Here is a 19,325-nt window from a genome sequence, read left to right on the forward strand (position 1 = left end):
TGAATGACAATAAGGTGACTTTAGTGAAAACAGAAGTCTGTTGAATGAAGATAGACTAAAAAAATAAATAAACGTCATTTCCACCTTGAATTTGACATGTGTTTTTTTTTTTCCAACAGTTCTGGCACCTTTCTGACACACTTGTATAAGGTTTTGGAACTTAATGCATGCATGTTACATTATTTGCCAATGTTAGATGAGATGGCTCCTGCTCACTCTGGACTTTAATCATGTTAGTTGTATACCATATTGGTGGTTTTCAACAATCTGCTGCTTTGGTGTAGTTTATCATTATTTAAAAAAAAAAAAAAAAAACTATCATTTTTATTATATTTTTCATAAATTTTTCAAATCCTGACATTGCATTGCCTTAGTCACTGACGTTTCTGTCTATGAGGGGTTTGTCACTAGGTCGCTCAGAAAGAATGATTGTACAATATGAATTTGTTATATATTAATTAGGGCTGTCAAAATTATCGCGTTAACGGGCGTTAATTAATTTTTAAAATTAATCACGTTAAAATATTTGATGCAATTAACGCACTAGGCCCGCTCAGACAGATTTAAATGTCAGTACAGTGAAAGGCCAACTTGTTAATTGTGTTTTATGGAGTTTTTCCGCCCTCTGCTGGCGCTTGGGTGTGACTTGCATATGTTATGTGGCGTAATGTCGCCATCTGCTGGCGATTCAGTGCAGCTGATTATTTGGGTTTCGGCGCGCTTTTCTGACTGATTATATGTCGACCCGAACTCACACTAATAGACAGTGCTATTCAGACCAGCTAACGTCCGCATCCAGTATTCAGTGGCAGTTCTCATAGCCCCATCACACTGTTTGTGTCTAATACATGCATCGCTTGTGAGTTATATTCCTCCTTTGTTTTTATATTCATGAGCATTAGATAGTTATTGATGATGTGTATTTGAATTTGTTCACATATATGGTGAAATGCAGTTACATTGTTAGATGCTTGTGAACTAATTGGCTAGTGCTACTGCTCAAATGGACACGTGTGTGTACATTTTATGTTATTTTGTGATTTATGCAAGTTATTGACACATTGCCTTGTTATTTTCAGTTTTACAAAAATACAAGAAACGTGCTCCTGTCAAAAAGAGATGACTTCAGTAAAGCCCATGCAACTTTGCCACACCGTCTGATTTCTTTTTGGAACTTATGTTCGCTATCTGTCAATTTGTGTACTCACACATTGAGGACAGAATAGGGCTACTAGTTTATTTTTTGATTGAAAATTTTACAAATTTTATTAAAACGAAAACATTAAGAGGCGTTTTAATATAACATTTCTATAACTTGTACTAATAGTCATCTTTTAAGAACTACAAGTCTTTCTATCCATAGATCACTTTAACAGAATGTTAATAATGTTAATGCCATCTTGTTGATTTATTGTTATAATAAACAAATACAGTCCTTATGTACCGTATGTTGAATGTATATATCCATCTTGTCTTATCTTTCCATTCCAACAATAATTTACAGAAAAATATGGCATATTTTATAGATGGTTTGAATTGCGATTAATTACGATTAATTAATTTTTAAGCTGTAATTAACTCGTTTAAAAATTTTAATCGTTTGACAGCCCTACGTATAATACATGTTTTTGGATAGTTATTTTGCGATATAGAGGATATTTAGGGGTATTTAAAGGGCTAATTCCAATTTATGCGGAAATTCACGTTACGTCGTCAGCATCGGAACGGAACTCATTCAGAACCCGGGGACTACCTGTATAGGCACCACTGTTTCTTGTGCCTCGGACTGTGTGGGCTGGTTCAAGATTGACTCCAATTCACGTTCAGTTTTGGGGTATGTGGATTCCATTCACTTAACTATGGACCCCTTGTAATGGGCCAAAGAAATGTATGAAAAAGCCCATTTCTTGTCTGATATTTATTTACACATGTCTATTTCCTCAACTTGACTGGTCTGGGCCTGGTAATCTTCACGGTTATGTGATGATGTGGCCCTCTGCTCTGACACTGAAAAGACTTTCATGGTATGTGTGAGAAAGGAGGAGGCTTCTCTCGTCACAGTTTTACAAGTCACCACGCGAAGCAACTCCTGTCGGAAGCGGCCGCTGACCATGCAGTAGAGCAAAAAGTTTGTGGTGGAGTTTAGATTCTGGAGCATATTAGCCAGGTCGCCAGCGACATTAATGGGGATTGTGTAGTCGTTTCTATTAAATTGTTTTGTGTTGTACTGGGTCCTGAGGATGCAGTATGTGACAAAGCGAGGCAGGCTGAGCACTACAAATGCCACAGAGACTGTCCCTAGCAGGAGGATGGTCCTTCTCAACATGCCCCTAGTGCTGCGTCCGTGCATGACACGGCGCTCCTCTTTGGTGAAAAGGTTACTGGCGCGGCACAGATGAAGCCCGATGAGATAATTGAAGATGATGACAAGCACTATGGGGATACCTCCTGAGAGAAAGGTAGTTATCCACACAATGATAGTGGAATAGATTTCATCCTGGTATTGACATCGAGGCAGTGTCACGTTTTCTCCATCCACTGAAATGTTGACGGACTCCACAACGTTGATCCATCCGAGCGGCACCGACACCAGGTGAGATGCCACGACGATAGCCAGGCAAGTAAGCTTAGTGACCCTCGTCTGGGAGAAGTGCTGCTTGGCCTCCGTGCTGCGAAGGACCAGGTAGCGCTCAATGGTGAATACCACCACAATCCACGAGGAACTGTAGAGAGAGCCGTACTGCAGGAAGCCCAGAATGCCACACCACGGGTAGGAGTGCCAGAAGGGCTGCAGCAGCCAAAAGGTGAGGGTCAGGTCAATGAGGATCACCCACAGCAGGTAGAAGGTGTCCACTATAGCGAGGCAGCTGAGGTACACCACGGCTGTGTCAGACATTCCGCATTTACGGAAGCAGATCATGTAGAAGGTGAAAAGGTTTGCTGGGAACACAAGACACAGGCTGAAATAAATATAGTGGAACTATTACAAGCAATGAATCTGTCTGTTGTGCATATATCCACTGGACTAAGTATCTACACAGCCCATAATTTTTTCACAGCTGTGGCCTAATGGGGACACTTAAAATATTGGAGGGACACACCAAAATTAAAAGTCATAATTTCTCGATATCATTTTAATGTTGAAGTAAACCAGCTGGTAAACTACTATCACTTATGACTATAATCTTGTTCAAGTTTTGAAAACAGTTGTGTAATCGTAAAGATCAACAGAAATTCATTTACTGACCTCCGAAATTCCTTTCAAGCAACACAAGGTAACTTTTCAACCTTTATAAAATAATTTCATAGCATTTGTGATATGTCGACTGACAACTAGTTGAATGACACCTCTTTTATATCTTGAGGGGGTCTGTATCGCTTTCACCAGCACTAATTAAAGTAGAAATGTGAAGTAATTTCAAACCATGGCAAACAGGGTCACAATTAAAGTAATTAAACATTGTCCAACAAATTAAGCATGAAAAAATAATTTGTATGTTGTATATTTGACAAAATAATCGCGTTTCCGAAGTTCGAGCCTGAAAGGGGACGAACCCGGAAGTGATACGTCACACCGAGAACAGCGATGGCAGCGCTCCATACGTACGGCCGCCATACAAAGTCCTTCAAACAATGATTCAAACAGCTATATAAGCGATAGATCGAGCGCAAGGGAGGAGAGCCAAGTTTTTGAAGAGTTGGAGGAAGAAGAGGAGGTTGGATTTTATGTTGGACCTAGCATGTATTAGCCAGACGCTAATCAGGATGCAAACAATGTGCCTAGACTACCTGACATGGAATGGAGACAAGACCCATCGAGATTACAAGATTGATCCGCCAGCTCTCGTGCATATAAAATAATAATATAAAAACGTTGGGGGGAAAGAAGGAGATGAGTCGTTGATGGCTTTCTCCACTTTATTGTGGCAACAATAAGAAAACAAAATAATAGCGGACTGCCGCCACATTCGACCACGAAGTTTTGCTTGTCGCTGATCTCCTCCTCGCCTCCTACTACTCCAGCGTCTCTTAAACGGATCGTGCATAGTGTCTTGTTATGAGCTTTTTGTTTACAAATGTATCAAACACACGACGTGCTGACAACTTTGTTTCTTTATTAACACATGGAGCTAACAGTACGAACACAGCTCAGGGCTCTCGGCAGGAAGTGGCGTCTAATGGTGTGAGGAAATGTAGTTTTTTCACACAAACGAACAGATTACAAAGCACCACTTCAGTGTTGTCCCGAGACTACATTTCCCATGATTCACTGCGTGACTTGAGCCGCTCGCTGATTCGCTGCGAGACTGACTCAATGCCAACACGCTAGTTGTCACTTGTCAGCAGCTCTCGTAAAACACAAACCAGAAGGATATCAAGCGATCACCGTGAAAGAAACGCCGAACTGTACAAATGCAATGCAATGCTTGAAGCATGAAGGTGGAAATACATAATACAAATACAAATAAATGTGCACAAACTCACCGGCGGTGTGTGTCTCTTACGGCAACGTGACCGTGAATTACCGTGACGCCGACCCGCTTATATGCACATCCACACCCCTTTCCCGATTGACAGAGGATTAACCCTTTCGGACAAGATAGTAGATGACGCACAATTTAAACACGCTTAACCTAGCGAACACAACAACAACTATGCCACGACTATTGCCACGAGCTGGCTTTCGGCTAACGTCGCTAGCTTCTACTGTACATTCCACAACAGTTGGCAGCTCTGCTTTGACAAAGTCATCAGTCATCTATCCAAAAATCACACTTACTTTTTGGCAAATCCTTAATCATAAGCAGACCGGTTAAGGAGGCAGGCATCTTCAAAGTGTTTGCAGCAGAGAACACTACTCGATGATGGCGTGATATTAATTCTCTTCGTGAGAACGAAAGATGTCCATTTACGTGCCCTGCTATCCTTTGGCCACTCAAACAACTTTTCGTTAGAATGAGAACAAAACATTGCCACACACCGCCGTGGCATCTTACCGAGAAACAATGCAACAAACAATACTGTTCTATGGCGGACTTCCCTCGCACTTCTAGGTGTGACGTTATTTCTGAAGATTGCCGAAGAAAAGCATTTTCGTTGTCAAGGGCGTTGCTATGGGTTAAACAAAGAATCTGGAAGGGTTGCGTTAAAAAAAATAACGAAAATATGCTTATAATTGTTTAGCCATTGATATTATTCAAAAACATGGTTGGCCAAACTTACTTCACATTTTCGCTTTAACTTTGAGGAGTGTGGTAGGAACCCTGCCACACAAAAAAACTACAAATGTGCTAACTGCATACGTCACTTGCCCCTTTCCCCATTCATTATGAAGATGGAAGTCGATGCGAACGCTTTTTGCACGAATTCTGCAAAGATGGCAGAGCAACAAAATAGACAAAGAGTTTTGTCCGAGGAGAGAAAAAAGGGAGGCTACCAGGATACTCAAGAATAAACATTGGGCCGTCTTTCACTTGCTGGTGGACGCCCCCCCCAAACAAACTCATCAACGCTGACGATTTCGGGTGGGGAGGGGGATTAGCCACACTAAGGCTACGTCTACACTAGGACAGATAATTTTCTCCAAGGTATTTTGCCGACTATTTTTATACCTGTCCACACTTTGCTTAAGGTGCGTTTAAGCCCCCCCCGCTGCTGCATGGTAAGCCTGCATTTGCGCAAACTACGCATGCGTACAAAGGAGGAGCCTCATGTGTTACGTCATCGCCGGCGCGGTTTACCTCTGAACCGGAGCCTCATTCTTCGCCCGCAGCAAGTTTCGAAATTACTACACCTTCTAGACTGTCATTATTTTGTGATCACTGTTTTTTTCATGATCGCAATTGAACGCATTACCCAAGAGCGAGAGTTTCCACTATCGAGCACGCTCGGCTTTTACAAGCAGGTGCCAAGTTGTGACTGAAATAAATCTTTAGAAAACATGAAGCATGACATAATTACTTGGGATGTTACAATCGATGCTCAGTTGCGCTCTCACTACTTGGAAAATGACAAATAGAAGCATATGGTGTGGCGCTGCGTATATTTCCTGGAAACCGCAACCAGGATTGCTTGTGCATAAAAGTGGCGATCCTGGAAGTGGCAACAGTTTTGACAGGCAGAAATGTCTTAGAAAAAAACTGATCGCGGGCCTCTTTGACTGGGATTGCCACGCAGGTCACTTTTCGGGGTTTAATTTTCCTTTACGCATTTTTATATACAGTACTCATGTTCGGTTGGCATTGAGTTGGGAGGGGCCAGCCCCTCAGCTGGCTGATCGAAGACAACTCGGGAGACGAGCTCTGTAAAAAACGCTCATCTCCACCTCATCCGCGATGGGAGGACCCCAAATGGGCACTGAATTGAAGCATATTATTGAGACGTAGTTTGAAGGTTCAAGAAAAATGTGTGGAAAAGAAAAGAGGAGCAGGAATGCCATGTCGTGATTGTCCGCCTCCATTGTTTATGATGCTGTCATGCCACAAAAAAACAGCGACGGCATGACGTCCCTTCCTGAGTATCCGAATGTTGTATGGTGACAGCAGTCCATATTAGGCGGCCCGTAAGTGGGTAACATTACCCGCCTACATTGTCCGTCTGACAACTAATCCGGATAATAGGTATACTAGTGTAGCCGACATGCTGTATAGTCCAACTAATTACAGGTTTAAGGCCATTATCCGTCCTAGTGTAGACGTAACCTACGTCGCACAGTTGATAATCATCATATGGAGAGTGGAGAGTACTTGTATAGTGCATTATTACATGGTTACCATGCCCAAAGCGCTTTACATTTGCACACATTTACCCTTTCACACACTCACACACCAATGGTGCTGCTGCCATGCAAGGCGCTGCCATCCCATTGGGTTCAGTGCCTTGCCCAAGGCAATTTTACAGTGGGGAGTTGTAGCCAGGAATCGAACTGCTGACCCCCAGAACAACTCGACCTACCAACTGCGCCACAGCCGATATATCATATGCTATTGTTTAGCCACAAGTGGATTCATTACCTTATTACTATTCATCTTTCACACAGCCGCTAGAAACAGAAATGTCATTAAATCTATATGCAGGCGACAGGGAGAACATGATTTTAGGACACTGTGCAGATGTACACTTGTCCTCATGGGAAATGCAGTCTTCCTTAATGCAAAAACACTACCGCTTTTGTCCACCGGCTTCGCTAAAATCAACCAAAACTAAAAAGTTACCTAGTGTTGCTTTAATCTTCTGTTCTGTTTCATATTGGACACATAACCTGACATAACCTGCAAGTTTGATGATAATTCCTTTATTTGTACTTGAGTTGTCTTGAACACAAACATATGAAACGAATCCATAACCTCCACGTCCGTAGGTCTCTCACCTACTGATGGATGTGAAAAAATAAAGAAAGAGGTGGTTGACCGACATGGGGGCAGCTATTTTATCAATGCTGTTAATATATCAGCCAATCAAACCCAAATATCCCACATTCCATCATGGCATCATTAATCAAATTTATCACCTATGCTCGGGTTTATCAGTGTGTATATACATGGTTATAACCAGGGGTCTTAATTGAAAAGCCTAAAGGAAAAGAAGACTTATACAAGAATGCGTGGCGAGATTATAATTGAAATTGCCACATCCCTAGCCAACTGTCAATTTTTTTTTTTAAAAAGTGATTTGTTCACCACAGGAGGGCAGTAAATGACTATTAATGGTGAAACAGCGTTTCTGCACATTCAGTCCAGCACTTGAATTCATTCGACTATCTGATGGTAGCTATACATGCAATGCAAAAGCTACTATTGCTGTTGCTACTATATGCTATTGATGACCATGTACCTCCATGACCCAAAATGCCCCGTAATCAACAGTGATCCCCAAATGCTCCCATATTAATTGAAAGTGACCCAATATGAACAGCAAATTACCTTGAAATGCCCTAAAGTAAGCAGGAAGTTATGCAAAGTCAACACAAAGCAGTGGCGCCTCCAGAAATTCTTCAAAGGGGTGGACAGATGGGGCCACTTAAAATCTTGGGGTGGCACACCAAAACTAAAAGCCATAATTTCAGGTTTTCATTATATTATTGCTGTAAAAAGGTCAGGGGAAAACTATCAGAAAGACTTAAGGACATGGCTACTGATATTCTTTGGTGTATTGTGTAATATTTGATGTTACTAATGATTTAATGTGCATAGTCCATACCTGTCCAGTCAACATTTTGAGTTCCACAACAATTCTGTTTTATTGTGTTATGTATATATTCGGCATAAGGTGTACATTTAACAAAACAAAATAATAAATGGGGAAAAGCAGGTGCTGGCAGATTTGCATTTTGGGATGAAATGCATAACTGATGCTACAACAATCTAATGATATACTGGCAAGCGGGTGGCCAGTGGGGTGGCCAACAAATTTATAGGGAGGGCCGTGGCCACCCCTGGCCACCCCCTGGGGACGCCACAGACACAAAGTGGCTCAATATACCAACCATTACTGCAAAGCTAAACATCTAATTGCATTTTCTAGTTCATTATACTGTTACTGTATTTTACAATATTCTTTTTATTTATTTCTTAAGATTATACGAGAAACCTTTAAAAATATATGATAATATTTGGAAAAAAAGACAGAGTACCGTAATTTTCGCACTCTAAGGCGCACCTGACTATAAGCCGCCACCCACCAAATTTGGCACGAAAACGGCATTTGTTCATAGATAAGCATTTCTTCATAGATAAACCGCACTGGACTATAAGCCACAGCTGTCCACGCTGTATAATGGTATATTTAAACCAAAATATATTAATCGGTAACACTTTATTTGACAGTGGCATCATACGACTGTCATAAGACCAAATGAACCACCGTGAAGCTTTGAAGTACTTGGTTGCAAAGCTTCATTGTTTCGAGAAGCTTCATTTGGTCATTCATTACTGCTCCCTTGGGTGAGACAGTCGACTTCTGCTGCCACCTGCTGTCAACACTATTGTTGTCCAACATGCCTCCTAGCATGCATTGCACCGCTGCAGATGTAAATAACAATCAAAAATCATATTCTGTGCTAATTATTTCTTCATTTACTGTTCCAGTTGCTTCATTAGTTGCTTCATTAATTGCTTGTTATGGTATTTGGTAGCACTTTATTTGACAGTGGCGTCATAAGACTGTCATTAGATAATCATAATTATGACATGACTCTGTCATGAGCATTAATTAATTCTAATAACAGATGTTATTTAGTGTTACCCGGCAAAATATCTCACTTTTGAATGGATGTATAAAATCCAAGCTGGACATAAATGGAGTTAGTGACATCATTTGCCAGATGACAATGACATAAGCATTAAGTAATGCCCATGATAATGTCATGTTATAATTATGACGGTCTTATGACAGTCTTATGACGCCACTGTCAAATAAAGTATTACCTATTAACCCAAATATATCAACAGATAAACTGCATTGGAATATAAGCCGCATGATTCAAAATGAAGGAAAAAAGAAGCGGCTTACAGTCTAAAAATTACCGTAATTTAGGCTTTTAACATGACCTGTCATCTGAAAAAAAAACAAAAAAACAGCAAAAATGGTACCTGGAATGCCCATGATGCAAAGGAGCGGGTAGTAGATCTTCTGAACGGTGACCAATATGGTGACACCAACTCCCTCCATGGTGAATTTATTGCCAGGCAACAGCTCACATGCTCAACTTTGCTGTCAGACAAATCAATCTTGTTATCAACATCTAAATACACCGATTTAAAAGTTACTTCACTGAATTCACTGTAAAACTTGAACTATGAAATACATGGATGTCAATTTGCAAAATTTTCAGTGGGCCCTTATTTTCCAGGAATTTTCCTGGAAAAATGTCATTGTCATAGATGACAATTTTTAATGTAAAAACGAATGAACTGTATCTTAATACTATTAGAGGAGATTTGTTTGAAGAGGGAAAAACATCTATGAAGTGTTTTTATACTATTTATTATTGTTGTTATGAATTCATAAATACAATTTAGTGACTGTAGATCAATAAAAAAACAAACACTGGGAACATAAACACTCATATCTAAAGTTTAAAATGTATGCGCTATTTTCAAATCCCTATTTGCATACTGTTCTATTTAAAATGTTGAACAATGAATTAACCAAATTTTTCATGAAAACATTCTGAAAAGCTAACACACACATAATGTTCACCACATTATTGATGTTTTCTGGATTCCACATTTTAAGTCAATTATGAATTAAATTATCAAATGAGGAATTTCATTAACTGGATTAAACTAAATAAAAAGAAGAGAAATTACATTAGACATACCTGACGTTTTAAATGGTTTGGTTTCCACTCTCTCCTTGTCGTATAAAAGCACACTCCAGCTTTTTGTTTATGGCTCCACTATTACGCGACTGTATGGTTGAATTGCAGAATAAATGGGTGTGACAGCGTTAAAAGCATGTGGGCGGAGGGTTGAGCGAGTCACCTGGTTGATGATGGAAGTACAATTGGGTTAAGATAAGACCAAAACGTACTTGAAAATTGCATTCGGAATACAGTAGCCCACTCATTTTCCTTTAAAATGTCTTTGAGTGCTTTCACAAGATGTCCGTGACTGTATGGACTTTTACATTCTGGACCGTGAACCACTCTGCTATTGTCAGTTTTGTAGCATTGGGTTGAATGTGAGCAGAGAGTTTAGCTCATAACTAAACACAAAAATGAGCCTGTTCTATTCAAAGATACTGTAGTGTGTATATCCACAGCGGTGGATGAATAACTCACTTTTTTTTTTTTTTTTTTTTTTTTTTTTACTAACGTAAAAGTACAGATACAGGTGCAAAAAATTACTTAAGTAAAAATGAGCCTGTTCTATTTAAAGATACTATATAGTGTTTATATCCACAGTGGTGGATGAAGTACTTACTTTTTTAACTAACGTAAAAGTACAGATACAGGTACAAAAAATTACTTAAGTAAAAGTACAAGTGTCTAAGAATTTTTTTAAAAAAATTACTCAAGTAAAAGTACAAAAGTACTTGCTTTAAAATTTACAAGACTAAAAAAATATTTCTTATATATACAGTGGGGCAAATAAGTATTTAGTCAACCACCAATTGAGCAAGTTCTCCTACTTGAAAAGATTAGAGAGGCCTGTAATTGTCAACATGGGTAAAACTCAGCCATGAGAGACAGAATGTGGAAAAAAAACCCAGAAAATCACATTGTTTGGTTTTTAAAGAATTTATTTTCAAATTAGAGTGGAAAATAAGTATTTGGTCAAAGAGGCTGTCAAAGAGGACTAACTTCTTCTAACGAGGTCTAACGAGGTCTAACAAGGCTCCGCTCATTACCTGTATTAATGGCACCTGTTTTAACTCATTATTGGTATAAAAGACACCTGTCCACAATCTCAGTCAGTCACACGCCAAACCCCACTATGGCCAAGACCAAAGAGCTGTCGAAGGACACCAGAGACAAAATTGTAGACCTGCACAAGGCTGGGAAGACTTAATCTGCAATAGGTAAAACACTTGATGTAAAGAAATAAACTGTGGGAGCAATTATTAAAAAATGGGAGACATACAAAACCACTGATAATTTCCCTCGATCTGGGGCTCCATGCAATATCTCACCCTGTGTCGTCAAAATGATAACAAGAACGGTGGGCAAAAATCCCAGAACCACAAGGGGGGGACCTAGTGAATGCCCTACAGAGAGCTGGGACCACAGTAACAAAGTTACTATCAGTAACACAATGCGCCGCCAGAGACTCAAATCCTACACTGCCAGACGTGTCCCCCTACTGAAGCCAGTACACGTCCAGGCCCGTCTGCGGTTCGCTAGAGAGCATTTAGATGATCCAGAAGAGGACTGGGAGAATGTGTTATGGTTAGATGAAACCAAAATAGAACTTTTTGGTAGAAACACAGGTTCTCGTGTTCGGAGGAGAAAGAATACTGAATTGCATCTGAAGAACACCATACCCACTGTGAAGCGTGGGGGTGGAAACGTCATGCTTTGGGGCTGTTTTTCTGCACAGGGACCAGGACGACTGATCTGTGTAAAGGAAAGAATGAATGGGGCCATGTATCGAGAGATTTTGAGTGAAAATCTCCTTCCATCAGCAAGGGCATTGAAGATGAGACGTGGCTGGGTCTTTCACTATGAAAATGATCCCAAACACGCAGCCAAGGCAACAAAGGAGTGCTTCGTGAGAAGCTTTTAAGGTCCTGGAGTGGCCTAGCCAGTCTCCAGATCTCAACCCCATAGAAAATCTGTGGAAGGAATTGAACGTCATCACTGCTTTAGAGGAGATCTGCATGGAGGAATGGACCAAAATACCAGCAACAGTGTGAAAAGCTTGTGAAGAGTTACAGAAAACGTTTGGCCTCCGTTATTGCCAACAAAGGGTACATAACAAAGTATTGAGATGAACTTTTGGTATTGACCAAATACTTATTTTCCACCATGATTTGCAAATAAATTCTTTAAATATCAAACAATGTGATTTTCAGTTTTTTTTCTCCACATTCTGTCTCTCGTGGTTGAGGTTTACCCATGTTGACAATTACAGGCCTCGCTAATATTTTCAAGTAGGAGCACAATTAGTGGTTGACTAAATACTTATTTGCCCCACTGTATATGAGGAGCAGAAGTAATTGCACCCTCTGGTATTTTGCAAGTTAACACACTTAGAAAATAGGTAGAGGTCTGAAATTTCATTCATAGATGCATTTTTGCAACATTATCAGCAATAATTATGACACACAAAAAGTTGACAGTCTACATAAAAGAAAGTCTACCTTTACCCCATGAGTAACCACCCGCCCACCACCCCTTTGAGCTCATTATTGTTATCTGTGCACCCCACAGTCAGTCATAATCTAATTGCTACCATGGGCAAGACCAGAGAGCTTTCAAAAGACACAAGAGAAAAAATGGTTGAGCTCCACAAAGCTGGAAAAGGCCATGGGACAATTGGAAAGCAGCTTGGTGAGAATAAATCAACAGTTGCAGCAATTGTTAGAAAATGGAAAAGGCTAATCTACCTCGGACTGGGGCTCCCTGTAAAATCTCTCCACGTGGGGCATCACTCATGATGAGAAAAGTGAAAGCTACAAGGCAGGAGCTGGTCAATGACCTGAACAGAGCTTGATGCACAGTTTCAAAGACTACTGCAAACTTTACTCGTCGTGTGTGGAGGAAAAAGGAGGATGAGTACTATCCCAAGAATACCATGCCCACTGTGAAGTATGTGGGTGGAAACCTCATGCTTTGGGGCTGCTTTTCGGCAAAGGGGACCGGACGACTGTATTGTATATTGTATTGTATTTCCCTCAGTCAGAGATTGAAGATGAGTCGTGGCTGGATCTTTCAACACGACAATGATGCGAAGCACATAGACAAGCTGATCAAAGAGTGGCTGAATAAAAAGCATATCAAGGTTCTGGAGTGGCCTAGCCAGTCTGCAGTCCTCAATACAATAGAAAATCTTTGGATGGAGCCAAAACTTTGTGTTCCTCAAGGACAGCCCTGAAACCTGACAGATCTAGAAAAGATTTGTGTGGAGGAATGGGCCAAAATCCCTGCTTCCATATGCAGTGTTGTTAATAACGGCGTTACAATATAACGGCGTTACTAACGGCGTTATTTTTTTCAGTAGTGGGTAATCTAATTAATTACTTTTCTCATCTTGGCAACGCCGTTACCGTTACTGAGGACGGAAAGGCATGCGTTACTATGCGTTACTATATTGGTCGAAAAGTCTGAGGGAGACGGACTCACCGAGACGACAGAGCAGAGCAGGAGCGGGGAGGAGGCAAGAAAGTTGTGACGCCAAGCAAACGCGATGCTAGGTAGCTCCAATAATACATGTTGTAGCCGATAGCCGACAAACTACGCCCGCTTGTTATGGTAGATATGGTAGACATGGTAGATATCACATGTACTGTATATAGATATAACTAGATGCAAAATGACGGACATGGCTCTAAATGCGTTAGTAGACAGCCGCCATCTTAAAGCAGTAGGCTTTTTAGGACGGCTCTGTTGTAGAGAACCTTCCTAGCGAACCTAAGTAACTTTTTATCTAAAATACTTCTAAATCGGCAAAATCATGACTTGAATCTATCTTTAAATGATGAAACAGTTTTAAAACTTTCATATGTTGAAAGTAGAGAAAAGGGAACTAATGCAATAATGGGAGCAATTTTAACAACTTTTAACAGGTGATTCAGGGTAAAGGGTAAATTATGGCAAAGAATTGGGCTCGGGCCAATTGTACCAAAAACCTCCACAAAAAACTTCACATAGTGTGGCCAATGTTTTTTTTTTTTTTTTTTAAGTAATTATCACCAATTACTTTGCCAAGTAACTAATTACTCTTACATTCAGGTAATTGAGTTACTAACGCAATTACTTTTTGGGAGAAGTAATTTCTAACTATAATTAATTACTTTTTTTCAGTAAGATTAACAACACTGTCCATATGTGAAAACCTGGTGAAGAACTACAGAAAGCTTCTGACAAAGGCAGAACAAAGGCTTCTGCACTAAATATTAGCACAGATTTTCTCAGGGGTACTTATGAACCCCAGTAAATTACAAATAAATTCTTGAAAAATCATACAATGTGAGTTTCGGATTTTTATTTAGGTAATGTCTTTATGAACGAAAATGCATCTATGATTGAAATTTCAGACTACTACCTGTTTTTTAAGAGGGTGAACTTGCAAAATCACAAGGGGTGCAAATACTTCTGCTCCTCACTGTATATACATACAGAGACTGGGTCAATATTCAAAGAAAGAACCAGAAAATTCCTTGACTGCTCAGTTTTATTTAAAACGTTCCAGAATGGAAAAAACAAGCAATAAATTTGACTTAATTCTCAACAGAAGCTGAACTAGCTCAAAAACTCGAAAGCTTAGTTTAATGGCAGATTGGAAGCAACTATCAGGTGCATACCGGCACCTACTGTACAAGAGTGTGCAGCACCCATCACTGTTGGCTTTTAATTGTTCAATATCTTGTACACCTGCCTAATCTTCTTTGTACTCGTGTTGTTGCCTCTAGTGCTAAGTTACAGTATAGTTGCACGGGGCTTATCGATTGCGTCGGAGGCATGAAAATGAAACTATCAATTCACAATGAGAAAAAAAGAAAACAAATAAAAAAGATGTGTAATGCAGACGACAATTTGAAAAGTAGTGGAGTAAAAAGTACAGATACCTGCTGTAAAATGTAGGAAGTAAAACTAATAAGTACCACATGATATTTGTACTCATATAAAGTACAGATCACAAAAATGTACTTAAGTACAGTCCTTCGTTTTATTCTGCCACTGTTAGAACTCGATTCATTACATTAATATAATTGTATTATTTATTTTTGCTATGTGTAATTGCTATTTGTAATTGTACTTGCAGTATTTATGAAGAATTTTGCCTATGTTTTTGGGCTGTTGAACAAATTCATCCAACTTTGAAGTGCCTGTGACACGAAAAAGCATGTTTATTTCATAATACACGGGGTATTTTATGCTCCCTGGATGTGTGTCGAAGCGATCGCTATATTTATTTAGTTTTTTGAATCCTGCGCCATGAAAATGAGTGACTTCCGGCAACAGTCTTGAGTTGAGAAAGAGGGCGCTGTGACGTGTACGGAGGAAGGAGGCCTCTTCACTATACAGCCGTACTGTTGTATGAGAAGGACTAAGGATTCAGCTGATTTTGCGGATTGATACGTTTATTTTTCGCATCGCGCCAGCCAAACGGCTGCAGAAAAATCTCGCTGTATGAGGGAGAGGGGTATGCGCCTTTTTGGGGTTTCAAAAGATTCCCCTTCACCGGTGAATATTGGCCAAAACAAGCCCTACTACTGTGGGACCATGGGACTGAAGGGAAAAGGTACCGTTCTCGCACACACCATAAAATTGTTTGAATCAGTATAACACATTCATTTAACTATAGTTTAGGCAGACTCCACTCAGTGGCCTTGAACACAGTAAAGTGAATCACCTTATCAGCGCTCATGAGGGAGAAAAGGAAAAATGGTACCGTTTCTCGTAGGCACCGTCTAACTGTTTGCATTACTCGAACACACGTAATATAATCAATCAGGGAATAGTATCATTTCTCATATTCACTGTAGGACTGCACTATTCTAACACACCTAATGTAAAATAAATAGCACACCATAGTTTAAAGAAACAGAATAGATACACAACGCCATAAACATCTTCACCCCTTACCAGTTGTTGAAAATGATGGACACAGACGCCTGAAGGAAAACTTTATTCCACCCCAATTAAAGAAAAACTTTATTCCGCCCCATTTACCAAAAAATGAATAAATAAAAGTCGACAGTTTTGACCATTATGGAGTAATTTTGCCATGTCGTCTTGAATAAATGCATTTTTATTATTTAATATTCCATTTAGCACAAGACTGTTATTTGTCATGACCATGCCATCTATTGGGGAAAAATACTATGATAAAAAGAATATCCTGTAAAAATATTGGAGTAGATAGACTGAAACAATGACATTTTGTGGCTCTCTTCGTCATGTTTTCCTTGTTCTGAATAATTCCCCCTCAACGGGCTGACTAGTCCTTCTCAAGCCATTTATTTAGCTATTGTGGAAAAATACTTGGATAAAAAGAATATCCTGTAAAAATATTGGAATAGAGAGACTGAAACAATGACATTTTGTGGGTCCTTTCGTCACGTTTTCCTCATTGTGAATAATTACCCTCAATGGCATGCATACTTAATCAGATGAAATTGTGACTCTGCTGACGTCATCCACCTGTTGGGGACGCTAGAGCCCTATAATGGTAGGCGTGGCTAACCGGCAGATTAAAAGACAAATTTCTCGTCATCTGCGCTTTGCTAAATTTTGTATACAGTCGAATGATCGTGACCCGGTAACAAGCAAGGTGTCAGGTGGTGACCATGTTATAAAAAATAAATACACTTTTTCAACATATACGTTTAATCCCCAAAGTTAAATACATTATTGTTTCAATTTGTTTCATTTATTTTTGCAACAACAACAAAAAAATCTACCAACGCACATTCTTTTCTCTCCAACACCAGAGGGTGCCGCAGCACCCTCAGCACCCCCAGCAGGACTGACATGCAATAATATGTGCTCAGGACACCCCTAGTAAATGCATAGCACCCCCCTCCCCCAAATTTTAATAAAACCAGTTCATACAACAGTACATACTGTTTGTCTCCTCATTGAAAACAACAAGAGATAAACTGTCGCCAAGCTGAAGTTTCAAAGAGAGTTAATACATCACTGTGTCATTGTAATGCCCAAATACCATGCAAATATGCAAGCATGGAGGCCATCAGTCATGCAGGGTTGACATCCGAGCATTGTATGTGTCTTATCAGCAGTGCAGTAAGTCCTGTCTGATTAACATGCATGTATGAAAGTGTCCATTTATGAATAGGCGTCACAGGGCACCAAATGGAATATAAAATTTGTTTATGTTAGGATGAACTACAAAACTGTGAATAATATGAGGACAACTCACTAATCTTCATATGAGACTACTTTGCATATGGATTCTGTTCTGCACCTTATGCAGTCATGTGAAAAAATTAGAGGACACCCCATGAAATATTCCGTTCTTTATCAAGAAATGTTCACAGATTCATGTCTGATCTTGTTTTTCTTAATCTCTGATTAAGAAGGTGATTTAATTGCAGGTAAACAACAAAAATTAACAGTGTTTTACTCATTAAACCAAATATATCAACAAAAATGCTTATTCAAACTGAAGAAAAAGTTAGGACAACCCTACCACCTGATACCTAGTGTTACCCCCTTTGGCTGAAATAACATCAGTGGGACCCTTTTTGTAGCCATTTACCAGTCTTTAACATCGATCTGAAGAAAGTTTGCCCCACTCCTCAACGCAGAATACTTTCAACTGTGAGATGTTTGAGGGGTTTCTCGTATGTACAGCCGTTTTACGTCACCCCACAGCATCTCAATAGGTTTAAGATCTGGGCTTTGACTCGGCCATTTCAGGACTCTCTTCCTTGGTGGATTTACTGGTATTTTTTTTGGGTCATTGTCATGTTGCAGGGTCCAGTTTCGCTTCAGCTTCAATTTTTTCACAGATGATCTCCCACGTTCCTCAAGTACCCTCAGATGCACGATATAATTCATGGTGGATTCTATGACGGTGAGCTGGCCAGGTCCTGCTGTAACAAAGCATCCCCGAACCATGACACTTCCACCTCCATGCTTTACAGCTCAATTGAGGTTCTTTTCCTGAAATGCTGTATTGGGTTTACGCCAAACATGTCGTCTGTTCTGGTGTCCAAATAATTCAATTTTAGATTTATCTATCCAAGAACATTATTAAGTCCTGGTCTTTGCCTACATTCACTCTGGCAAACTTCAGTCTGTTGTTCATGTCGTTCTTGGGGAGCAAAAGTTTCCTCCTTACACACCAAACTTGTGGAGTCTCTGATTGTAAAGGCATGCACTTTCACATCAACAACAGCAAGAGCCTGCTGTAGGTCCAGGGATTACATTTTAGAGTTTTTGGAGACTTCTTTTAGCATCTTGCGGTCTGATTTCGGGTTCAACTTGCTTGGTCGGCTAGACCTGGGCATGTTGGCAGTTGTTTAGAATGTCTTTTACTTGTAGACTATTTTCCAGACAGCGGAATGGCTGATTTTATATTCTTTTTAGATCTTTGTGAATCCCTTACCAGACTCCTAAGCGTCTCGGCCATTCCAGGACTCTTCATTTCTTTCTTTTCAGCCAATCCTTGGTGGATTTAGTGGTATGTTTTGGGTCATTGTCATGATGCAGGGCCTAGTTTCGCTCTAGCTTTTTTTTTTTTTTCCACAGATGATCTCATATGTTCCTTAAGCACCCTCTGATAATGATGTTGAGCTGGCCAGGTCCTGCTGCAGCAAAGCATCCCCAAACCATGACACTTCCACCTCCATGCTTCACAGTTGGTATGAGGTTCTTTTCCTGGAATGCTGTATTGGGTTTACACCAAACATGTCCTCTGCTCTGGTGTCCAAATAATTCAATTTTAGATCTGTCCAAAGAACATTATTTCAGAAGTCCTGGTCTTTGTCTACATTCACTCTGGCAAACTTCAGTCTGGCCTTCACGTTCTTCTTGGAGGGCAAAGGTTTCCTCCTTGCACACCTCCCATGAAGGCTAAACTTGTGAAGTCTCTTTCTGATTGTACAGGCATGCACTTTCACATGAACAGTAGCAAGAGCCTGCTGTAGGTCCCGTGATGACATCGTAGGGTTTTTGTAGACTTATTTTAGCA

General features: G+C 40.0%; 1 protein-coding gene across 1 annotated transcript; it reads right to left on the reverse strand.

The window, feature by feature from the left end:
* Positions 1-1,918: 1,918 nt before the first annotated feature.
* LOC130907378 (probable G-protein coupled receptor 139) lies at positions 1,919-9,669 on the reverse strand. The gene is made up of 2 exons (XM_057822378.1): positions 9,591-9,669; positions 1,919-2,940 (listed from the first exon to the last, which is right to left on the reverse strand). Exons 1-2 carry the CDS (start codon positions 9,667-9,669, stop codon positions 1,919-1,921), a joined length of 1,101 nt encoding a protein of 366 aa, XP_057678361.1.
* Between the last annotated feature and the right edge of the window lie 9,656 nt (positions 9,670-19,325).

Source organism: Corythoichthys intestinalis, chromosome 19, assembly GCF_030265065.1.
Source record: "Corythoichthys intestinalis isolate RoL2023-P3 chromosome 19, ASM3026506v1, whole genome shotgun sequence".
NCBI lineage: Eukaryota > Metazoa > Chordata > Actinopteri > Syngnathiformes > Syngnathidae > Corythoichthys > Corythoichthys intestinalis.